The sequence below is a fragment of the Poecilia mexicana genome, unplaced genomic scaffold, assembly GCF_051168715.1.
Source record: "Poecilia mexicana isolate PSO_F unplaced genomic scaffold, ASM5116871v1 ptg000084l_RagTag, whole genome shotgun sequence".
Lineage (NCBI taxonomy): Eukaryota > Metazoa > Chordata > Actinopteri > Cyprinodontiformes > Poeciliidae > Poecilia > Poecilia mexicana.
The window spans coordinates 40,061-64,179 of record NW_028263429.1 but is presented as its reverse complement, the minus strand read 5'-3'; the positions used below and the strand labels follow the sequence as shown (position 1 = coordinate 64,179).

General features: G+C 48.9%; 6 protein-coding genes across 6 annotated transcripts; all 6 read right to left on the bottom strand.

Annotated features, from left to right (window-relative positions):
- Positions 1–1,779: 1,779 nt before the first annotated feature.
- LOC148152375 (uncharacterized) lies at positions 1,780–3,847 on the bottom strand. The gene has a single exon (XM_088003632.1). The coding sequence runs from the start codon at positions 3,829–3,831 to the stop codon at positions 1,780–1,782; it is 2,052 nt and encodes a 683-aa protein (XP_087859758.1). The 5' UTR covers positions 3,832–3,847.
- Positions 3,848–3,995: 148 nt separating this feature from the next.
- On the bottom strand, positions 3,996–7,530 carry LOC148152374 (uncharacterized). The gene has a single exon (XM_088003631.1). It carries the CDS (start codon positions 6,276–6,278, stop codon positions 3,996–3,998), a length of 2,283 nt encoding a protein of 760 aa, XP_087859757.1. The 5' UTR covers positions 6,279–7,530.
- LOC148152373 (uncharacterized) lies at positions 7,445–9,512 on the bottom strand. Its single transcript, XM_088003630.1, has one exon. It carries the CDS (start codon positions 9,494–9,496, stop codon positions 7,445–7,447), a length of 2,052 nt encoding a protein of 683 aa, XP_087859756.1. The 5' UTR covers positions 9,497–9,512.
- Positions 9,513–9,660: 148 nt separating this feature from the next.
- Positions 9,661–12,674, bottom strand: LOC148152372 (uncharacterized). Its single transcript, XM_088003629.1, has one exon. It carries the CDS (start codon positions 11,941–11,943, stop codon positions 9,661–9,663), a length of 2,283 nt encoding a protein of 760 aa, XP_087859755.1. The 5' UTR covers positions 11,944–12,674.
- A 440-nt stretch (positions 12,675–13,114) lies between these two features.
- LOC148152371 (uncharacterized) lies at positions 13,115–15,182 on the bottom strand. Its single transcript, XM_088003628.1, has one exon. The coding sequence runs from the start codon at positions 15,164–15,166 to the stop codon at positions 13,115–13,117; it is 2,052 nt and encodes a 683-aa protein (XP_087859754.1). The 5' UTR covers positions 15,167–15,182.
- A 148-nt stretch (positions 15,183–15,330) lies between these two features.
- On the bottom strand, positions 15,331–18,430 carry LOC148152370 (uncharacterized). The gene has a single exon (XM_088003627.1). It carries the CDS (start codon positions 17,611–17,613, stop codon positions 15,331–15,333), a length of 2,283 nt encoding a protein of 760 aa, XP_087859753.1. The 5' UTR covers positions 17,614–18,430.
- Positions 18,431–24,119: the final 5,689 nt, after the last annotated feature.

Sequence of the window (24,119 nt, the reverse complement as noted above, 5' to 3'; positions counted from 1 at the left end):
GTATTCGGTGCGGTTCGGCCTGTTCCGTGGTGCTGGGCGTGGTTGGGGCTGGCGTTGCTGCCGCTGCTGAGGCTGCTGTCGCTGCTGTCTCCGTTGCTGGCGCTGCTGCTGTTGCCACTGATGTTGCTGGTGCTGATGCTGCTGGTTGTGGTTCCGACGTGGTGCTCCGTTGTTGTTCCAGCCCCGGGAGTCAGTACGTGGTTGGCGGTACTGGTTGCGGGGCTGGGAGCGGTATGGTTGTGGTCGGAAGTCCACATCGCGACCATAAGGACGCGGCTCACGGCGTTGCGGAGGGTACCTCTGACGTGGCTGGAAGGATCCGCCGTGTCGGGAAGGAGGGTACTGCCGCTGGCGGTGTTGTGGACCGGAGCTTCTGCTGCGATCCGCCGTGGGGTAGCGGGTCACCGAAGCATAGCTGGGCCTCCAGCGTTGTTGAGGGGGGTCCCAGTTGTTCGGTGCCGCTTCGTAGCTCCGGAGGTAGCGGTTCTCCAGTTGCCGGTTGCGTTGTCTGCCGCGGTGGTAGTGGACTGTTGTCCAGTTGTCATCCTCATAATCCAGAGGATCAGAATTCCAAACCATTTTGGATGGATGATAAAAAAAGTTTTATAAAAAAATCTAAACTGTGATTAAATGAAAAAATAAAAATTAACTAAAATAGAATAAATGAAAAATCGGGAAAACTGAACTGCTTTTAAGGCCGTTCGGCACTTATTTTATTCAGAACACGAGACAAGCAAACAAAACGCGACGTTTCGGTCAAAATTAAACCTTCATCAGGCAGTCTGCTGTCTCAACTAAGAACATCGGTTAAGATTCAAGTATATAAAGCAGAACAGTTTCAAATTTCGCACTTCAAACAAGCAGAATAAACAGTTGGCTCTGATTGGCCGAACGAGTGCAGGTAACACGTCATAGAACAGGAAGGGAGGGGGGAGGCTGAGGAGGAGATTTAAACATATACAAACACCAAATAGCGCTCCCGCCCCCTACTGGTCAAAAAAAGGAACTGTATCCAGTGCAGTGGAAGGCCAACAAACATATTTACAGGTCAGGATGGCAAAACCATAGAAAATCAATAAAATTATGCAACATATTTACATATTTACAAGGATAGTTCAATATTTACATTATATATACATGTTTTAATAAAAATTAGGTTTTAAACAACTTTTATTCAACCGTTCAGGATTAAAAATAAAAGTCAAACATATAAATTAAGACAGGTGATGCACAGCGTGAGTGTTTAGGGATTTTGGTTAGGGGAAATATTTACATTTAGGGTTAAAATTATAAATTAGGGTTAATAATGCATAGTTTTAAGTGGTTAGGGTTAGAAAAAAATCTTTGGTAAGGGCATAAAAAAAAAAAAAAAAAAAAAAAAAAAAAAAAAAAAAAAAAAAATATACAAATTAGGATGGTTAGGGTTAGAGAAAAATCTTTGGTAAGGGCATAAAGAAAGATATTCAAATTAGGAGGGGGTCAAAGGTTAGGATTAGGCAAGGGAATGGGACTTTAGGTTTAGGCACTAATCCTTGATTGTTTCTGTGTTTTAAACAGGTGTGGAGGGATCCCATGGTCACCACAGAGAAGACAGGACACTGAAGAAGAACCCAGGCGGGAGGCACTGGCTGGTTAGGACGAGTGTTGCGGGTTGGAGCAGGGTTTGGGTTCAAGGTCAAAGGTCAGGAAACCAATATTGGTTCCCCAAACCAATGCCTCTTACCCTCTACCCCGCCCAGATGCACGGGCACGTCCCGCCCGGAGAATCAACAGTGCAGCCTATCTCTCGTTGAGGCCCCTGGGGATCTTAGTGTCCAACCTGTGGATCCAGAGCCTTTCAGCTCTCCTCCTCTGGGCCGGAGACCACGCCGGGTTGGAGTTCAGCACCAGAGCCGAAACAGAGGTCCAACCGTGCCTAATAAAGTGTCGAATTAGGGGTACATGTGTCTTTTTTTGCTTTTGAATATTATGTCTGTGTTGGACAAAACGGGTGAGGAGGGTGTTTCCCGTTTCGCCGACATAATTCATTTTACAAATTTTACATGTGATTAGATAAACACAATTTTTTAATTTAGGGTGGCCTAATTGATCTAATTTAAAAATTGTGTTGTTAAATTTATTTTGTACCCAACTCAACTGTTTGAAAAAATCACTCTGACCTTTCACCTTGGGTTTCTCCAGAGGTTTGACTTCAGCTTTAACTAGGAAGTCTCTCAAATTTTTGTTCCTTTTATATGCCGCAATTATTCTATAATTTTGAAGTAAAGAGGTTTCTGATTGGAATTTGGTGAAATTTTGTTTAATATTATATACAAATTGGCCTGCTGAAGAGGTGAAGGTTGTGATCAGAGGAAGTAGGGGAGACGGATCGGGGGGTCTGGACTCAAGGAAGCCTTTCCTACATGCCCTGAGGAAAGTCCTGGAATATCCTCTTTTGGAAAGTGCAGAGAACAGGATCTTAACAGCCTCCTCAAAATCTGCTCTCTGCGTACATATCCTGTGGAATCTGAGGAGTTGTGACTTGATGAGGCCGGCATATGTGTGCCTTGGGTGATAACTGGTTTTAAATAAGAGGGCATGTGTGTCTGTTTCTTTGAAAAAAACCTTGATATCCAATTTGTGTGTCGTGTCAAAATTTGGTCCTTTAAAGGTGGTTGTGTCCAGAAAATCTACCGCTTTAACGCTTGTAGTGGACTTGACTGTAATGGAGGGATTGTATGTGTTTAAATGATTGAGGAATTCCTTAAAGTCTTCTTCAGAATGAGTCCAGACCCCCCAGATGTCGTCCAGGTATCTGAAATAAAATAAAGGGGTCTTTCTGCAAGTGCTGAGGGCACCCTCCTCCCAGTCAGCCATGAATATATTTGCATAGGCAGGTGCAAATTTTTTACCCATGGCTGTACCTTTCACTTGCAGGAAGAAGTTTCCGTCAAAAACAAAGTCATTCCTTTTCAGGTTGATCTCCAGCAGCTGGATTAATTCACGATCTGGCCTCCTCGAATCTGGGTACTTAAAGAATATTCTTTTAATGCAACTAATTCCTTCATTTATATCAATGTTAGTGTACAAACTGTCTATGTCAATGGTAAATAGAATAGAGTCCTGAGGTAGGGAAATTAATTTGATTTTTTCAATAAAATCATAGGTATCTTTAATATAGCTTTTGTGTAATATGGATAGAGGGTATAAATAATGATCAATAAATTCTGCTGTGTTATATGTTTCACTCCCACAGTCTGAAACAATTGGTCTTCCATGTGGGATCTCATTTTTCTTGCTCCAAGCTTCTCTTTTTTTGTGTATTTTAGGGAGCAAATAAAATCTCCTGGCTCTGGGTTCAGGAGGCCCAAGCAGGTAAGATTTTTGTTTAGCATTAATGAATTTCTTTTTATGTAGATTGTCAATTATTTTTCTAATTAGGGGGGCTGTTTCTTTATAAATAGGAGCATCCAATTTCTTATAATATGTTTGATTGTATAATTGTTTATAGCCCTCCCACAGGTACTGTTCTCTATCCATAATCACAATAGCACTGCCTTTATCAGCAGGTTTAATTATTATATTCTTGTTATCCATTAATTCTTTAAGTGCTTTGCTTTCTTCTATAGTTAGGTTAGGTATGGTTTTACTAAATTTAAAGTTTTTATCTAGGTATTTTAGATCTTTATTAATTAATTTTCCCACCTCAGGAGGAAGAGCGTCGATTGGAGGAGACCAGTCGGATTCAGGTAAGAAAGGTAGGTTCTTATTACTGTTAGATACATCATCCTTGTAATACACTGCTAGTTTAATTCTTCTGTGATACTTTTGTAATTCAAACCTCATTTGCATTTTAGTTATTTGTTTATTGTCAACCTGACTAGGAATGAAGGTTAGACCTCTGCTCAAAAGGGAACGCTGTGCATCACTCAGAATAAAGGATTTTGAAAGATTACAGATATTATTATGTACAATCTGAGAGTGCCCTTCCTTCTCTCCAAGGCTCTCAGGGCAATCTATTTTAACCACTCACCCCAGTGGTTGAGAAGACGGGATGCAGTGGCCTTGGTCCAGTGGATTCTGTCCCTGGCCACCGTGAAGGACGTCTTCTTCAGTGCAGGGATGTAGAGAGGAAGCTGCATGATGTGAGTGTTCAGGTGAGAGAGGATTGCCTGTTCATGTTGAGGCAGAGCAGATGAGAAGTTGACCTCAGGAACATAAACATCTGCATTAGGACACTTGGTCCTGGCAGCTCTCACAGCCGCCTTCATCTCTCTCACAACAGCTTCCTTGTTTCTCTGGGATCTGTGGTTGATCCCCAGAGAGAGGATCAGACGCTCGACACCCTCGTTGATCTGCGTTCTTCCAAACAGGTGTGTCAGATGTCTCCATCTGGCACCGGAGAAGCTGATGACCTGCAGATCAGGGTTGCTCACGTTCGGGAACCTCGCTACGTTGGAGTCTCCGATGATGACACATCTGCTGTCGAGGTTGAGGGCCCAGTTCCTGGTCTTGGACAGGACGCCCTCCTGCCCGGCTGTCATCAGGGCCCGGCCGACAGAAGGGCCCGTGGGGCCGGCCGTGGAGGAGACAGAGGCAGGAACACCAAACGTGAGCTTACGTTGAGTGCTGACCTGTAGCCTGCGTTGGATGGGGGCCATCCTGGGTCGCAGAGAGGTCATTCGAACTTCACGAAGGGAGGGTGTGGGGGTGGAGGAGCGGGTAGATGGAGATCTGTATCTCTGGAGCTCCTCCTGCAGGAACTCAGCCACAAAGGAGATGTCCTCATCTAGAGCAGGAGTTGACCTTCTCTGTGGAGGAGCAGGCACAGGGGTTTGAGCTGTTCTCCGGGGGACAGAGGTGGTTTCTCTGGCTGGGTCCTGCTGACGTTGGGGCAGAGGAGTGATGTTCTCTGCTGCATGGTGAGGGGGAGGGGGGCTGCATGCTGCATCCAGGCTCCTCACAGATGTCACAGGTGACCAGTCATTTTGGGGAGGATCTGTCATGGTAGCTGTGGTTGACATGACAGGTCTAGGGGGTGGGGGAGGAGGGGGGGAGGGAGAGGAGGAGGAAGAGGAGGGGGAAGATCGAGGGACCACCGGTTGGGAGGGGGAACGGTGGAAGTAATCATATTCATCCTCCTCCTCTGTAGTTGCAGCTTGAGTTGGTGGAGGGTGATCAGCAGGTTCACCCTCTGTTTCTGCAGCTTGCTGAGGTGGCCCATCATCCTCTGTATTCAGGTGCCGAGAGGATGGGTTGGATGAGGAGGAGGAGGAAGCAGCAGAGGATCCAGCAGGAGAGGGGGGAGCCCCATCATCATCTGAGGCCAGCAGGTAAGCCTGGACATCATCTGCTACAGATGGGTTGAATCTTTTGCCCAGGTTGCGTTTGGCCCATTTCACAGCAACCTCCAGCGGTTGCAGCATGTCGCCACCTAGTGCCAGAAGCAGCTGTTTTTCTTCTTCTTGCACATCCTGATAGTGTTGCCTCAGGATGCACATTGTGTTGAAGGCCCAGTTCCTGGCATTTCCATCAATTAAATCGAGTGTTTTAATTGATGGATTGGCAGGTTTGATCGCCTCAGCCAGGTTGATGGTGATCCGCTGGATGGCCGGTGGGTCACGATCTTTCTGGGATACATTGTTGAGGTGGTGGGTGGCTTTAAGCAGCCTGTGTAGGGATCTGACCTTAACGGTAAAGTCCGGGTCGTCCGATTGCTGGTATTCGGTGCGGTTCGGCCTGTTCCGTGGTGCTGGGCGTGGTTGGGGCTGGCGTTGCTGCCGCTGCTGAGGCTGCTGTCGCTGCTGTCTCCGTTGCTGGCGCTGCTGCTGTTGCCACTGATGTTGCTGGTGCTGATGCTGCTGGTTGTGGTTCCGACGTGGTGCTCCGTTGTTGTTCCAGCCCCGGGAGTCAGTACGTGGTTGGCGGTACTGGTTGCGGGGCTGGGAGCGGTATGGTTGTGGTCGGAAGTCCACATCGCGACCATAAGGACGCGGCTCACGGCGTTGCGGAGGGTACCTCTGACGTGGCTGGAAGGATCCGCCGTGTCGGGAAGGAGGGTACTGCCGCTGGCGGTGTTGTGGACCGGAGCTTCTGCTGCGATCCGCCGTGGGGTAGCGGGTCACCGAAGCATAGCTGGGCCTCCAGCGTTGTTGAGGGGGGTCCCAGTTGTTCGGTGCCGCTTCGTAGCTCCGGAGGTAGCGGTTCTCCAGTTGCCGGTTGCGTTGTCTGCCGCGGTGGTAGTGGACTGTTGTCCAGTTGTCATCCTCATAATCCAGAGGATCAGAATTCCAAACCATTTTGGATGGATGATAAAAAAAGTTTTATAAAAAAATCTAAACTGTGATTAAATGAAAAAATAAAAATTAACTAAAATAGAATAAATGAAAAATCGGGAAAACTGAACTGCTTTTAAGGCCGTTCGGCACTTATTTTATTCAGAACACGAGACAAGCAAACAAAACGCGACGTTTCGGTCAAAATTAAACCTTCATCAGGCAGTCTGCTGTCTCAACTAAGAACATCGGTTAAGATTCAAGTATATAAAGCAGAACAGTTTCAAATTTCGCACTTCAAACAAGCAGAATAAACAGTTGGCTCTGATTGGCCGAACGAGTGCAGGTAACACGTCATAGAACAGGAAGGGAGGGGGGAGGCTGAGGAGGAGATTTAAACATATACAAACACCAAATAGCGCTCCCGCCCCCTACTGGTCAAAAAAAGGAACTGTATCCAGTGCAGTGGAAGGCCAACAAACATATTTACAGGTCAGGATGGCAAAACCATAGAAAATCAATAAAATTATGCAACATATTTACATATTTACAAGGATAGTTCAATATTTACATTATATATACATGTTTTAATAAAAATTAGGTTTTAAACAACTTTTATTCAACCGTTCAGGATTAAAAATAAAAGTCAAACATATAAATTAAGACAGGTGATGCACAGCGTGAGTGTTTAGGGATTTTGGTTAGGGGAAATATTTACATTTAGGGTTAAAATTATAAATTAGGGTTAATAATGCATAGTTTTAAGTGGTTAGGGTTAGAAAAAAATCTTTGGTAAGGGCATAAAAGAAAAATATACAAATTAGGATGGTTAGGGTTAGAGAAAAATCTTTGGTAAGGGCATAAAGAAAGATATTCAAATTAGGAGGGGGTCAAAGGTTAGGATTAGGCAAGGGAATGGGACTTTAGGTTTAGGCACTAATCCTTGATTGTTTCTGTGTTTTAAACAGGTGTGGAGGGATCCCATGGTCACCACAGAGAAGACAGGACACTGAAGAAGAACCCAGGCGGGAGGCACTGGCTGGTTAGGACGAGTGTTGCGGGTTGGAGCAGGGTTTGGGTTCAAGGTCAAAGGTCAGGAAACCAATATTGGTTCCCCAAACCAATGCCTCTTACCCTCTACCCCGCCCAGATGCACGGGCACGTCCCGCCCGGAGAATCAACAGTGCAGCCTATCTCTCGTTGAGGCCCCTGGGGATCTTAGTGTCCAACCTGTGGATCCAGAGCCTTTCAGCTCTCCTCCTCTGGGCCGGAGACCACGCCGGGTTGGAGTTCAGCACCAGAGCCGAAACAGAGGTCCAACCGTGCCTAATAAAGTGTCGAATTAGGGGTACATGTGTCTTTTTTTGCTTTTGAATATTATGTCTGTGTTGGACAAAACGGGTGAGGAGGGTGTTTCCCGTTTCGCCGACATAATTCATTTTACAAATTTTACATGTGATTAGATAAACACAATTTTTTAATTTAGGGTGGCCTAATTGATCTAATTTAAAAATTGTGTTGTTAAATTTATTTTGTACCCAACTCAACTGTTTGAAAAAATCACTCTGACCTTTCACCTTGGGTTTCTCCAGAGGTTTGACTTCAGCTTTAACTAGGAAGTCTCTCAAATTTTTGTTCCTTTTATATGCCGCAATTATTCTATAATTTTGAAGTAAAGAGGTTTCTGATTGGAATTTGGTGAAATTTTGTTTAATATTATATACAAATTGGCCTGCTGAAGAGGTGAAGGTTGTGATCAGAGGAAGTAGGGGAGACGGATCGGGGGGTCTGGACTCAAGGAAGCCTTTCCTACATGCCCTGAGGAAAGTCCTGGAATATCCTCTTTTGGAAAGTGCAGAGAACAGGATCTTAACAGCCTCCTCAAAATCTGCTCTCTGCGTACATATCCTGTGGAATCTGAGGAGTTGTGACTTGATGAGGCCGGCATATGTGTGCCTTGGGTGATAACTGGTTTTAAATAAGAGGGCATGTGTGTCTGTTTCTTTGAAAAAAACCTTGATATCCAATTTGTGTGTCGTGTCAAAATTTGGTCCTTTAAAGGTGGTTGTGTCCAGAAAATCTACCGCTTTAACGCTTGTAGTGGACTTGACTGTAATGGAGGGATTGTATGTGTTTAAATGATTGAGGAATTCCTTAAAGTCTTCTTCAGAATGAGTCCAGACCCCCCAGATGTCGTCCAGGTATCTGAAATAAAATAAAGGGGTCTTTCTGCAAGTGCTGAGGGCACCCTCCTCCCAGTCAGCCATGAATATATTTGCATAGGCAGGTGCAAATTTTTTACCCATGGCTGTACCTTTCACTTGCAGGAAGAAGTTTCCGTCAAAAACAAAGTCATTCCTTTTCAGGTTGATCTCCAGCAGCTGGATTAATTCACGATCTGGCCTCCTCGAATCTGGGTACTTAAAGAATATTCTTTTAATGCAACTAATTCCTTCATTTATATCAATGTTAGTGTACAAACTGTCTATGTCAATGGTAAATAGAATAGAGTCCTGAGGTAGGGAAATTAATTTGATTTTTTCAATAAAATCATAGGTATCTTTAATATAGCTTTTGTGTAATATGGATAGAGGGTATAAATAATGATCAATAAATTCTGCTGTGTTATATGTTTCACTCCCACAGTCTGAAACAATTGGTCTTCCATGTGGGATCTCATTTTTCTTGCTCCAAGCTTCTCTTTTTTTGTGTATTTTAGGGAGCAAATAAAATCTCCTGGCTCTGGGTTCAGGAGGCCCAAGCAGGTAAGATTTTTGTTTAGCATTAATGAATTTCTTTTTATGTAGATTGTCAATTATTTTTCTAATTAGGGGGGCTGTTTCTTTATAAATAGGAGCATCCAATTTCTTATAATATGTTTGATTGTATAATTGTTTATAGCCCTCCCACAGGTACTGTTCTCTATCCATAATCACAATAGCACTGCCTTTATCAGCAGGTTTAATTATTATATTCTTGTTATCCATTAATTCTTTAAGTGCTTTGCTTTCTTCTATAGTTAGGTTAGGTATGGTTTTACTAAATTTAAAGTTTTTATCTAGGTATTTTAGATCTTTATTAATTAATTTTCCCACCTCAGGAGGAAGAGCGTCGATTGGAGGAGACCAGTCGGATTCAGGTAAGAAAGGTAGGTTCTTATTACTGTTAGATACATCATCCTTGTAATACACTGCTAGTTTAATTCTTCTGTGATACTTTTGTAATTCAAACCTCATTTGCATTTTAGTTATTTGTTTATTGTCAACCTGACTAGGAATGAAGGTTAGACCTCTGCTCAAAAGGGAACGCTGTGCATCACTCAGAATAAAGGATTTTGAAAGATTACAGATATTATTATGTACAATCTGAGAGTGCCCTTCCTTCTCTCCAAGGCTCTCAGGGCAATCTATTTTAACCACTCACCCCAGTGGTTGAGAAGACGGGATGCAGTGGCCTTGGTCCAGTGGATTCTGTCCCTGGCCACCGTGAAGGACGTCTTCTTCAGTGCAGGGATGTAGAGAGGAAGCTGCATGATGTGAGTGTTCAGGTGAGAGAGGATTGCCTGTTCATGTTGAGGCAGAGCAGATGAGAAGTTGACCTCAGGAACATAAACATCTGCATTAGGACACTTGGTCCTGGCAGCTCTCACAGCCGCCTTCATCTCTCTCACAACAGCTTCCTTGTTTCTCTGGGATCTGTGGTTGATCCCCAGAGAGAGGATCAGACGCTCGACACCCTCGTTGATCTGCGTTCTTCCAAACAGGTGTGTCAGATGTCTCCATCTGGCACCGGAGAAGCTGATGACCTGCAGATCAGGGTTGCTCACGTTCGGGAACCTCGCTACGTTGGAGTCTCCGATGATGACACATCTGCTGTCGAGGTTGAGGGCCCAGTTCCTGGTCTTGGACAGGACGCCCTCCTGCCCGGCTGTCATCAGGGCCCGGCCGACAGAAGGGCCCGTGGGGCCGGCCGTGGAGGAGACAGAGGCAGGAACACCAAACGTGAGCTTACGTTGAGTGCTGACCTGTAGCCTGCGTTGGATGGGGGCCATCCTGGGTCGCAGAGAGGTCATTCGAACTTCACGAAGGGAGGGTGTGGGGGTGGAGGAGCGGGTAGATGGAGATCTGTATCTCTGGAGCTCCTCCTGCAGGAACTCAGCCACAAAGGAGATGTCCTCATCTAGAGCAGGAGTTGACCTTCTCTGTGGAGGAGCAGGCACAGGGGTTTGAGCTGTTCTCCGGGGGACAGAGGTGGTTTCTCTGGCTGGGTCCTGCTGACGTTGGGGCAGAGGAGTGATGTTCTCTGCTGCATGGTGAGGGGGAGGGGGGCTGCATGCTGCATCCAGGCTCCTCACAGATGTCACAGGTGACCAGTCATTTTGGGGAGGATCTGTCATGGTAGCTGTGGTTGACATGACAGGTCTAGGGGGTGGGGGAGGAGGGGGGGAGGGAGAGGAGGAGGAAGAGGAGGGGGAAGATCGAGGGACCACCGGTTGGGAGGGGGAACGGTGGAAGTAATCATATTCATCCTCCTCCTCTGTAGTTGCAGCTTGAGTTGGTGGAGGGTGATCAGCAGGTTCACCCTCTGTTTCTGCAGCTTGCTGAGGTGGCCCATCATCCTCTGTATTCAGGTGCCGAGAGGATGGGTTGGATGAGGAGGAGGAGGAAGCAGCAGAGGATCCAGCAGGAGAGGGGGGAGCCCCATCATCATCTGAGGCCAGCAGGTAAGCCTGGACATCATCTGCTACAGATGGGTTGAATCTTTTGCCCAGGTTGCGTTTGGCCCATTTCACAGCAACCTCCAGCGGTTGCAGCATGTCGCCACCTAGTGCCAGAAGCAGCTGTTTTTCTTCTTCTTGCACATCCTGATAGTGTTGCCTCAGGATGCACATTGTGTTGAAGGCCCAGTTCCTGGCATTTCCATCAATTAAATCGAGTGTTTTAATTGATGGATTGGCAGGTTTGATCGCCTCAGCCAGGTTGATGGTGATCCGCTGGATGGCCGGTGGGTCACGATCTTTCTGGGATACATTGTTGAGGTGGTGGGTGGCTTTAAGCAGCCTGTGTAGGGATCTGACCTTAACGGTAAAGTCCGGGTCGTCCGATTGCTGGTATTCGGTGCGGTTCGGCCTGTTCCGTGGTGCTGGGCGTGGTTGGGGCTGGCGTTGCTGCCGCTGCTGAGGCTGCTGTCGCTGCTGTCTCCGTTGCTGGCGCTGCTGCTGTTGCCACTGATGTTGCTGGTGCTGATGCTGCTGGTTGTGGTTCCGACGTGGTGCTCCGTTGTTGTTCCAGCCCCGGGAGTCAGTACGTGGTTGGCGGTACTGGTTGCGGGGCTGGGAGCGGTATGGTTGTGGTCGGAAGTCCACATCGCGACCATAAGGACGCGGCTCACGGCGTTGCGGAGGGTACCTCTGACGTGGCTGGAAGGATCCGCCGTGTCGGGAAGGAGGGTACTGCCGCTGGCGGTGTTGTGGACCGGAGCTTCTGCTGCGATCCGCCGTGGGGTAGCGGGTCACCGAAGCATAGCTGGGCCTCCAGCGTTGTTGAGGGGGGTCCCAGTTGTTCGGTGCCGCTTCGTAGCTCCGGAGGTAGCGGTTCTCCAGTTGCCGGTTGCGTTGTCTGCCGCGGTGGTAGTGGACTGTTGTCCAGTTGTCATCCTCATAATCCAGAGGATCAGAATTCCAAACCATTTTGGATGGATGATAAAAAAAGTTTTATAAAAAAATCTAAACTGTGATTAAATGAAAAAATAAAAATTAACTAAAATAGAATAAATGAAAAATCGGGAAAACTGAACTGCTTTTAAGGCCGTTCGGCACTTATTTTATTCAGAACACGAGACAAGCAAACAAAACGCGACGTTTCGGTCAAAATTAAACCTTCATCAGGCAGTCTGCTGTCTCAACTAAGAACATCGGTTAAGATTCAAGTATATAAAGCAGAACAGTTTCAAATTTCGCACTTCAAACAAGCAGAATAAACAGTTGGCTCTGATTGGCCGAACGAGTGCAGGTAACACGTCATAGAACAGGAAGGGAGGGGGGAGGCTGAGGAGGAGATTTAAACATATACAAACACCAAATAGCGCTCCCGCCCCCTACTGGTCAAAAAAAGGAACTGTATCCAGTGCAGTGGAAGGCCAACAAACATATTTACAGGTCAGGATGGCAAAACCATAGAAAATCAATAAAATTATGCAACATATTTACATATTTACAAGGATAGTTCAATATTTACATTATATATACATGTTTTAATAAAAATTAGGTTTTAAACAACTTTTATTCAACCGTTCAGGATTAAAAATAAAAGTCAAACATATAAATTAAGACAGGTGATGCACAGCGTGAGTGTTTAGGGATTTTGGTTAGGGGAAATATTTACATTTAGGGTTAAAATTATAAATTAGGGTTAATAATGCATAGTTTTAAGTGGTTAGGGTTAGAAAAAAATCTTTGGTAAGGGCATAAAAAAAAAAAAAAATATACAAATTAGGATGGTTAGGGTTAGAGAAAAATCTTTGGTAAGGGCATAAAGAAAGATATTCAAATTAGGAGGGGGTCAAAGGTTAGGATTAGGCAAGGGAATGGGACTTTAGGTTTAGGCACTAATCCTTGATTGTTTCTGTGTTTTAAACAGGTGTGGAGGGATCCCATGGTCACCACAGAGAAGACAGGACACTGAAGAAGAACCCAGGCGGGAGGCACTGGCTGGTTAGGACGAGTGTTGCGGGTTGGAGCAGGGTTTGGGTTCAAGGTCAAAGGTCAGGAAACCAATATTGGTTCCCCAAACCAATGCCTCTTACCCTCTACCCCGCCCAGATGCACGGGCACGTCCCGCCCGGAGAATCAACAGTGCAGCCTATCTCTCGTTGAGGCCCCTGGGGATCTTAGTGTCCAACCTGTGGATCCAGAGCCTTTCAGCTCTCCTCCTCTGGGCCGGAGACCACGCCGGGTTGGAGTTCAGCACCAGAGCCGAAACAGAGGTCCAACCGTGCCTAATAAAGTGTCGAATTAGGGGTACATGTGTCTTTTTTTGCTTTTGAATATTATGTCTGTGTTGGACAAAACGGGTGAGGAGGGTGTTTCCCGTTTCGCCGACATAATTCATTTTACAAATTTTACATGTGATTAGATAAACACAATTTTTTAATTTAGGGTGGCCTAATTGATCTAATTTAAAAATTGTGTTGTTAAATTTATTTTGTACCCAACTCAACTGTTTGAAAAAATCACTCTGACCTTTCACCTTGGGTTTCTCCAGAGGTTTGACTTCAGCTTTAACTAGGAAGTCTCTCAAATTTTTGTTCCTTTTATATGCCGCAATTATTCTATAATTTTGAAGTAAAGAGGTTTCTGATTGGAATTTGGTGAAATTTTGTTTAATATTATATACAAATTGGCCTGCTGAAGAGGTGAAGGTTGTGATCAGAGGAAGTAGGGGAGACGGATCGGGGGGTCTGGACTCAAGGAAGCCTTTCCTACATGCCCTGAGGAAAGTCCTGGAATATCCTCTTTTGGAAAGTGCAGAGAACAGGATCTTAACAGCCTCCTCAAAATCTGCTCTCTGCGTACATATCCTGTGGAATCTGAGGAGTTGTGACTTGATGAGGCCGGCATATGTGTGCCTTGGGTGATAACTGGTTTTAAATAAGAGGGCATGTGTGTCTGTTTCTTTGAAAAAAACCTTGATATCCAATTTGTGTGTCGTGTCAAAATTTGGTCCTTTAAAGGTGGTTGTGTCCAGAAAATCTACCGCTTTAACGCTTGTAGTGGACTTGACTGTAATGGAGGGATTGTATGTGTTTAAATGATTGAGGAATTCCTTAAAGTCTTCTTCAGAATGAGTCCAGACCCCCCAGATGTCGTCCAGGTATCTGAAATAAAATAAAGGGGTCTTTCTGCAAGTGCTGAGGGCACCCTCCTCCCAGTCAGCCATGAATATATTTGCATAGGCAGGTGCAAATTTTTTACCCATGGCTGTACCTTTCACTTGCAGGAAGAAGTTTCCGTCAAAAACAAAGTCATTCCTTTTCAGGTTGATCTCCAGCAGCTGGATTAATTCACGATCTGGCCTCCTCGAATCTGGGTACTTAAAGAATATTCTTTTAATGCAACTAATTCCTTCATTTATATCAATGTTAGTGTACAAACTGTCTATGTCAATGGTAAATAGAATAGAGTCCTGAGGTAGGGAAATTAATTTGATTTTTTCAATAAAATCATAGGTATCTTTAATATAGCTTTTGTGTAATATGGATAGAGGGTATAAATAATGATCAATAAATTCTGCTGTGTTATATGTTTCACTCCCACAGTCTGAAACAATTGGTCTTCCATGTGGGATCTCATTTTTCTTGCTCCAAGCTTCTCTTTTTTTGTGTATTTTAGGGAGCAAATAAAATCTCCTGGCTCTGGGTTCAGGAGGCCCAAGCAGGTAAGATTTTTGTTTAGCATTAATGAATTTCTTTTTATGTAGATTGTCAATTATTTTTCTAATTAGGGGGGCTGTTTCTTTATAAATAGGAGCATCCAATTTCTTATAATATGTTTGATTGTATAATTGTTTATAGCCCTCCCACAGGTACTGTTCTCTATCCATAATCACAATAGCACTGCCTTTATCAGCAGGTTTAATTATTATATTCTTGTTATCCATTAATTCTTTAAGTGCTTTGCTTTCTTCTATAGTTAGGTTAGGTATGGTTTTACTAAATTTAAAGTTTTTATCTAGGTATTTTAGATCTTTATTAATTAATTTTCCCACCTCAGGAGGAAGAGCGTCGATTGGAGGAGACCAGTCGGATTCAGGTAAGAAAGGTAGGTTCTTATTACTGTTAGATACATCATCCTTGTAATACACTGCTAGTTTAATTCTTCTGTGATACTTTTGTAATTCAAACCTCATTTGCATTTTAGTTATTTGTTTATTGTCAACCTGACTAGGAATGAAGGTTAGACCTCTGCTCAAAAGGGAACGCTGTGCATCACTCAGAATAAAGGATTTTGAAAGATTACAGATATTATTATGTACAATCTGAGAGTGCCCTTCCTTCTCTCCAAGGCTCTCAGGGCAATCTATTTTAACCACTCACCCCAGTGGTTGAGAAGACGGGATGCAGTGGCCTTGGTCCAGTGGATTCTGTCCCTGGCCACCGTGAAGGACGTCTTCTTCAGTGCAGGGATGTAGAGAGGAAGCTGCATGATGTGAGTGTTCAGGTGAGAGAGGATTGCCTGTTCATGTTGAGGCAGAGCAGATGAGAAGTTGACCTCAGGAACATAAACATCTGCATTAGGACACTTGGTCCTGGCAGCTCTCACAGCCGCCTTCATCTCTCTCACAACAGCTTCCTTGTTTCTCTGGGATCTGTGGTTGATCCCCAGAGAGAGGATCAGACGCTCGACACCCTCGTTGATCTGCGTTCTTCCAAACAGGTGTGTCAGATGTCTCCATCTGGCACCGGAGAAGCTGATGACCTGCAGATCAGGGTTGCTCACGTTCGGGAACCTCGCTACGTTGGAGTCTCCGATGATGACACATCTGCTGTCGAGGTTGAGGGCCCAGTTCCTGGTCTTGGACAGGACGCCCTCCTGCCCGGCTGTCATCAGGGCCCGGCCGACAGAAGGGCCCGTGGGGCCGGCCGTGGAGGAGACAGAGGCAGGAACACCAAACGTGAGCTTACGTTGAGTGCTGACCTGTAGCCTGCGTTGGATGGGGGCCATCCTGGGTCGCAGAGAGGTCATTCGAACTTCACGAAGGGAGGGTGTGGGGGTGGAGGAGCGGGTAGATGGAGATCTGTATCTCTGGAGCTCCTCCTGCAGGAACTCAGCCACAAAGGAGATGTCCTCATCTAGAGCAGGAGTTGACCTTCTCTGTGGAGGAGCAGGCACAGGGGTTTGAGCTGTTCTCCGGGGGACAGAGGTGGTTTCTCTGGCTGGGTCCTGCTGACGTTGGGGCAGAGGAGTGATGTTCTCTGCTGCATGGTGAGGGGGAGGGGGGCTGCATGCTGCATCCAGGCTCCTCACAGATGTCACAGGTGACCAGTCATTTTGGGGAGGATCTGTCATGGTAGCTGTGGTTGACATGACAGGTCTAGGGGGTGGGGGAGGAGGGGGGGAGGGAGAGGAGGAGGAAGAGGAGGGGGAAGATCGAGGGACCACCGGTTGGGAGGGGGAACGGTGGAAGTAATCATATTCATCCTCCTCCTCTGTAGTTGCAGCTTGAGTTGGTGGAGGGTGATCAGCAGGTTCACCCTCTGTTTCTGCAGCTTGCTGAGGTGGCCCATCATCCTCTGTATTCAGGTGCCGAGAGGATGGGTTGGATGAGGAGGAGGAGGAAGCAGCAGAGGATCCAGCAGGAGAGGGGGGAGCCCCATCATCATCTGAGGCCAGCAGGTAAGCCTGGACATCATCTGCTACAGATGGGTTGAATCTTTTGCCCAGGTTGCGTTTGGCCCATTTCACAGCAACCTCCAGCGGTTGCAGCATGTCGCCACCTAGTGCCAGAAGCAGCTGTTTTTCTTCTTCTTGCACATCCTGATAGTGTTGCCTCAGGATGCACATTGTGTTGAAGGCCCAGTTCCTGGCATTTCCATCAATTAAATCGAGTGTTTTAATTGATGGATTGGCAGGTTTGATCGCCTCAGCCAGGTTGATGGTGATCCGCTGGATGGCCGGTGGGTCACGATCTTTCTGGGATACATTGTTGAGGTGGTGGGTGGCTTTAAGCAGCCTGTGTAGGGATCTGACCTTAACGGTAAAGTCCGGGTCGTCCGATTGCTGGTATTCGGTGCGGTTCGGCCTGTTCCGTGGTGCTGGGCGTGGTTGGGGCTGGCGTTGCTGCCGCTGCTGAGGCTGCTGTCGCTGCTGTCTCCGTTGCTGGCGCTGCTGCTGTTGCCACTGATGTTGCTGGTGCTGATGCTGCTGGTTGTGGTTCCGACGTGGTGCTCCGTTGTTGTTCCAGCCCCGGGAGTCAGTACGTGGTTGGCGGTACTGGTTGCGGGGCTGGGAGCGGTATGGTTGTGGTCGGAAGTCCACATCGCGACCATAAGGACGCGGCTCACGGCGTTGCGGAGGGTACCTCTGACGTGGCTGGAAGGATCCGCCGTGTCGGGAAGGAGGGTACTGCCGCTGGCGGTGTTGTGGACCGGAGCTTCTGCTGCGATCCGCCGTGGGGTAGCGGGTCACCGAAGCATAGCTGGGCCTCCAGCGTTGTTGAGGGGGGTCCCAGTTGTTCGGTGCCGCTTCGTAGCTCCGGAGGTAGCGGTTCTCCAGTTGCCGGTTGCGTTGTCTGCCGCGGTGGTAGTGGACTGTTGTCCAGTTGTCATCCTCATAATCCAGAGGATCAGAATTCCAAACCATTTTGGATGGATGATAAAAAAAGTTTTATAAAAAAATCTAAACTGTGATTAAATGAAAAAATAAAAATTAACTAAAATAGAATAAATGAAAAATCGGGAAAACTGAACTGCTTTTAAGGCCGTTCGGCACTTATTTTATTCAGAACACGAGACAAGCAAACAAAACGCGACGTTTCGGTCAAAATTAAACCTTCATCAGGCAGTCTGCTGTCTCAACTAAGAACATCGGTTAAGATTCAAGTATATAAAGCAGAACAGTTTCAAATTTCGCACTTCAAACAAGCAGAATAAACAGTTGGCTCTGATTGGCCGAACGAGTGCAGGTAACACGTCATAGAACAGGAAGGGAGGGGGGAGGCTGAGGAGGAGATTTAAACATATACAAACACCAAATAGCGCTCCCGCCCCCTACTGGTCAAAAAAAGGAACTGTATCCAGTGCAGTGGAAGGCCAACAAACATATTTACAGGTCAGGATGGCAAAACCATAGAAAATCAATAAAATTATGCAACATATTTACATATTTACAAGGATAGTTCAATATTTACATTATATATACATGTTTTAATAAAAATTAGGTTTTAAACAACTTTTATTCAACCGTTCAGGATTAAAAATAAAAGTCAAACATATAAATTAAGACAGGTGATGCACAGCGTGAGTGTTTAGGGATTTTGGTTAGGGGAAATATTTACATTTAGGGTTAAAATTATAAATTAGGGTTAATAATGCATAGTTTTAAGTGGTTAGGGTTAGAAAAAAATCTTTGGTAAGGGCATAAAAAAAAAAAAAAAAAAAAAAAAAAAAAAAAAAAAAAAAAAAAATATACAAATTAGGATGGTTAGGGTTAGAGAAAAATCTTTGGTAAGGGCATAAAGAAAGATATTCAAATTAGGAGGGGGTCAAAGGTTAGGATTAGGCAAGGGAATGGGACTTTAGGTTTAGGCACTAATCCTTGATTGTTTCTGTGTTTTAAACAGGTGTGGAGGGATCCCATGGTCACCACAGAGAAGACAGGACACTGAAGAAGAACCCAGGCGGGAGGCACTGGCTGGTTAGGACGAGTGTTGCGGGTTGGGTAGGGTTAGGGTTAGGGTTAGGGTTAGGGTTAGGATAAGGGATGAAAGCCAGAAAATGACTTGGATCACTCAAAATATCTCAAAAAGTAAATGAGCTAGGGGGCTGATACTTGGCACAGACACGCCCCCTGAGGGGACCTACAACCTATCAAAGTTTGGTGGGCGTGGCTTGTTTCCTTATGGTAGCTGCCATAGACTCCCATTCATTTGAAAAAGTGGATCACTCAAAATAACTCGAAAACTAAAGGAGGTCACGAGGTCAAACCATGGTCCATAGGGACCCCTCGGGGGCCCCCACCTCCCCACCGAGTTTGGTGGTCCTAGCCCCTCCCCTTCCTATAGCTGCCATAGACTCCCATTCATTTTTGGTGATGTCATATCTCTGGCTAGGAGTGACGTAGCGAGCTGGGAGTGGTACGTACGTGCTCAGGGCGTCCCCCCGAGTCCGTGGATATGCGGATCATGGGGGATCATTGAACTTTAATTTTTCGAAAAACGCACTAAGTGTCGTCCTTGGGCCTTACTGTGGGAACCTCACTAGAGCGCGTTTTGGCGCCCCCTGAGGCCACTGGAGGTACTCCTGGAGGTGATTTTTTGGAACTTCATCAGGACACTAAGTCCCCATACTTTGTCCGATCGGAACGGGAGTGGTACCGTCGTGCTCAGCAGCGCCCCCTGAGTCCGTGGATATACATATCATGTGTGTCCAAGACACTTTGTGCAAAACCTTGTCCGATCGTGACGGGAGTGGTACCTACGTGCTCAGGAGCGCCCCCTGAGTCCGTTGATATGCATATCATGTGACTTTGACCTTAGTAAAAAAAATACAAAAGTCGACCTAAGTACTGACCGAAAATTTTTTGAAAATTTTTCTAAGTGTAACCCTAGGGTTAGGGGTTAGGGTTAGGGTTAGGGGTTAGGGTTAGGGTAGGGTTAGGGTAAGGGTTAGGGTTAGGGTTAGGGTAGGGTTAGGGTTAGGGTTAGGGTTAGAGGAATGGATCCCCGATGGCCTAACCTGTCATTGAATATGCTGCGCCATGGCGGTTTCTGCTGCCTAGAGTCTATGACGATCCCCCTGGCCACGGTGCAGCACATGAATGGGGATTTGGGGATCAGTTTTAGCCATTCGGGCGGACCCGCAGTGTCCTCGCAGACACACTCGGGGGAGCTCTTGTATTGGTTTTGGAAGGGTCCTTGTGTTCCACTGTGGAGAGGGTTTCTCTGAGTTCGGGGGTGATGCCGTTTGGGCTCATTCCTGACACGTGGAGTCAGGCGAATGGGGAAAGCGTTTCCAAATGCGGGATGGAGGTCTGGGGGGGTCGGAAGCGATGCGGGGGGGTCACCTTTGCCCTGAGGAAGCACTTTAGCCACATGGGGACATTTGGTTATTTGAAGAAATACGTGTTTGGGGTCGATCCGTGACCCCGTGGGTGTGTGGTTTCAGCCATAAGTCGACATGGTGTGGTGCTGCCCTATGTCTGCGAGGGACGGGGGCAGGGTACAACAGCGCTTTCAGTCCGGCTCTCATTTTCACAGGAATTGTGTACGAGTTCCTCTAGCTGAAGTTTTGTTTTTAACTCTGCCTTGACTTGTTTCCGTCGGCCCTTTGACCGGGCGACGGGATGGAGGTGTGGGTGACATTTGGTTATTTGAAGAAGCACGGGTTGGGGGGTCGATCCGTGACCTCGTGGGTTGACGGTTGCAGCCATAAGTCGACATGGGTCGGTGCTGCCCTATGTCTGGGAGTGTGTCGGGCCCTGAAAAAATCTTTTGGAGCTCGGGTCCGGGGCGGGTGGCCTTTGGGCCGGTGGGGGAGGGTCCCGGGAATAAAAGGGGAGCGCTTTTGCCATCCGGAAGACTTTGGTTAAGGAGCTATAGGGCCGCCACGAGGGAGCCGAAGGTGGTGCTGCCGGATGTCGCGGGCCTGCAGGCCCGAAAGGTCAAGCTCCAGAGGTCACGGGCGGCTAGGAGGGGCCCAGGCGGGCGTCCCGCCGCCCGGCCGCCCTCCGGGCGGTCGGGCGACGGTTCCCCTTTGGTGGGGACCCAGCGGGAGGCGTTACTCTGAAGACAGACCGCGGCGAGAACTACAGGGAACCCCAAGGGATGGTAGGGTCGGGTTCAGGGTCCCCGGAGGTCCCAGAGACGCGGGGTTCGGAGCGTAGGTCGGGCGGGTTCCCGGTTACAAAAGCCCGGGGTCCGTCGGCGCCTGGAGCGGCCCGGTTCTGTAGAACCGGTTTGCCATAAGTCGACATGGGTCGGTGCTGCCCTATGTCTGCAAGTGTTTTGGGCCCTGAAAAAATCTCTTGGAGCTCAGGTCCGGGGCGGGTGGCGTATGGGCCGGTGGGGGAGTGTCCCGGGAATAAAAGGGGAGCGCTTTTGCCATCCGGAAGCCTTTGGTTGAGGAGCTATAGGGCCGCCACAAGGGAGCCGAAGGTGGTGCTGCCGGATGTCGTGGGCCTGCAGGCCCGAAAGGTCAAGCTCCAGAGGTCACGGGCGGCTAGGAGGGGCCCAGGCGGGCGTCCCGCCGCCCGGCCGCCCTCCGGGCGGTCGGGCGACGGTTCCCCCGAGGTAGGGACCCAGCGGGAGGCGTTACTCTGAAGACAGACCGCGGCGAGAACTACAGGGAACCCCAAGGGACGGTAGGGTCGGGTTCGGGGTCCCCGGAGGTCCCAGAGACGCGGGGTTCGGAGCGTAGGTCGGGCGGGTTCCCGGTTACGAAAGCCCGGGGTCCGTCGGCGCCTGGAGCGGCCCGGTTCTGTAGAACCGGTTCGCCATAAGTCGACATGGGTCGGTGCTGCCCTATGTCTGGGAGTGTGTCGGGCCCTGAAAAAATCTCTTGGAGCTCAGGTCCGGGGCGGGTTGCGTTCGGGCCGGTGGGGGAGGGTCCCGGGAATAAAAGGGGATCGCTGTTGCCATCAGGAACCCTTCGGTCGAGGAGCTGTAGGCCTGCCACGAGGGACCCTACGGTGGTGCTGCCGGATGTCTGCGAGTCATACGGAAGCACGAGGTCATGCTGCCAAATGGCCTCGACCTGTCGAGCCGCGGTGCGGTCTGCCTTGGGTGTGAGGGCCTTTTGACCTACGGAATCATAGGGTGATGATCCCAAATGGCTGCCTTACCAGAGGCACGAGCCATAAGGAGACGTCCAGGGGTTCCACCGAATGTCTGAGCCTCTGCCCGGGTCCGGGTTCACCGAGCTGGGGGCGGGTTCCAGCCATTTGCTGGAAGGGTTCAGCCATTCGGTGGAACGGGACTTGTGCCCTCTCTACAAAGTGCCCAGCCATAAGGAGACGTCCAGGTGTTCCACCGAATGTCTGAGCCCCTGCCCGGGTTCCGGTGCCCCGATCCCGGGTAAAGAAGCTCCATAACTCCCCCCCCCGGCGTTCCAGGACGGGGGCCGGCCCGGCGGAGGTGCGGGGACCGTCCCCCGGTTCCGGAGAACCGTGCAGGGGTATTTTTGACAACTTGTAGCGGGGCTGAGAGTGTCCGAATCCCGGGGAGGGTCCAGCCATTTGCTGGAAGGGTTCAGCCATTTGGTGGAACGGGTCTTGTGCCATTTTAAAGTCCCTGGCCATAAGGAGATGCCCATTGTTCCCACCGAATGTCTGAGCCCTGCCATAAGTCGACATGGGTTGGTGCTGCCCTATGTCTGGGAGTGTTTTGGGCCCCTCCAAACTCTTTTGGAGCTCAGGTCGGGGGCGGGTGGCCTTTGGGCCGGTGGGGGAGGGTCCCGGGAATAAAAGGGGAGCGCTTTTGCCATCCGGAAGCCTTCGGTCGAGGAGCTGTAGGCCTGCCACGAGGGACCCTACGGTGGTGCTGCCGGATGTCTGCGAGTCATACGGAAGCACGAGGTCATGCTGCCAAATGGCCTCGACCTGTCGAGCCGCGGTGCGGTCTGCCTTGGGTGTGAGGGCCTTTTGACCTACGGAATCATAGGGTGATGATCCCAAATGGCTGCCTTACCAGAGGCACGAGCCATAAGGAGACGTCCAGGGGTTCCACCGAATGTCTGAGCCCCTGCCCGGGTTCCGGTGCCCCGATCCCGGGTAAAGAAGCTCCATAATTCCCCCCCCCGGTCCTCCAGGACGGGGGCCGGCCCGGCGGAGGTCCTGGGACCGTCCCCCGGTTCCGGAGAACCGTGCAGGGGTATTTTTGACAACTTGTAGCGGGGCTGAGAGTGTCCGAATCCCGGGGAGGGTCCAGCCATTTGCTGGAAGGGTTCAGCCATTCGGTGGAACGGGACTTGTGCCATTTTAAAGTCCCTGGCCATAAGGAGATGCCCAGGGTTCCCACCGAATGTCTGAGCCCTGCCATAAGTCGACATGGGTTGGTGCTGCCCTATGTCTGGGAGTGTGTCGGGCCCCTCAAAACTGTTTTGGAGCTCAGGTCGGGGGCGGGTGGCGTTCGGGCCGGTGGGGGAGGGTCCCGGGAATAAAAGGGGAGCGCTTTTGCCATCCGGAAGCCTTCGGTCGAGGAGCTATAGGCCCGCCACGAGGGATCAGAAGGGGGTGCTGCTGGATGTCTGCGAGTCATACGGAAGCACGAGGTCATGCTGCCAAATGGCCTCGACCTGTCGAGCCGCGGTGCGGTCTGTCTTGGGTGTGAGGGCCTTTTGACATTCGGAATCATAGGGTGATGATCCCAAATGGCTGCCTTACCAGAGGCACGAGCCATAAGGAGACGTCCAGGGGTTCCACCGAATGTCTGAGCCCCTGCCCGGGTTCCGGTGCCCCGATCCCGGGTAAAGAAGCTCCATAACTCCCCCCCCCGGTCCTCCAGGACAGGGGACGGCCCGGCGGAGGTCCTGGGACCGGCCCCCGGTTCCGGAGAACCGTGCAGGGGTATTTTTGACAACTTGTAGCGGGGCTGAGAGTGTCCGAATCCCGGGGAGGGTCCAGCCATTTGCTGGAAGGGTTCAGCCATTTGGTGGAACGGGTCTTGTGCCATATTAAATCTCCCAGCCATAAGGAGACGTCCAGGGGTTCCACCGAATGTCTGAGCCCCTGCCCGGGTTCCGGTGCCCCGATCCCGGGTAAAGAAGCTCCATAATTCCCCCCCCGGTCCTCCAGGACAGGGGCCGGCCCGGCGGAGGTCCTGGGACCGGCCCCCGGTTCCGGAGAACCGTGCAGGGGTATTTTTGACAACTTGTAGCGGGGCTGAGAGTGTCCGAATCCCGGGGAGGGTCCAGCCATTTGCTGGAAGGGTCCAGCCATTCGGTGGAACGGGACTTGTGCCATTTTAAAGTGCCCGGCCATAAGGAGACGCCCATGGTTCCCACCGAATGTCTGAGCCCCTGCCGGGGTCCGGGGAGGGCTTCCGGCCATTTGCTGGAACGGTCCAGCCGTTTGGTGGAACGGGGACTTGACCTAGGGTTATCAGGGGTGGGGTTAGGGTTGAGCTCCCTGGAGGTCCCAGAGCCACGGGGTTT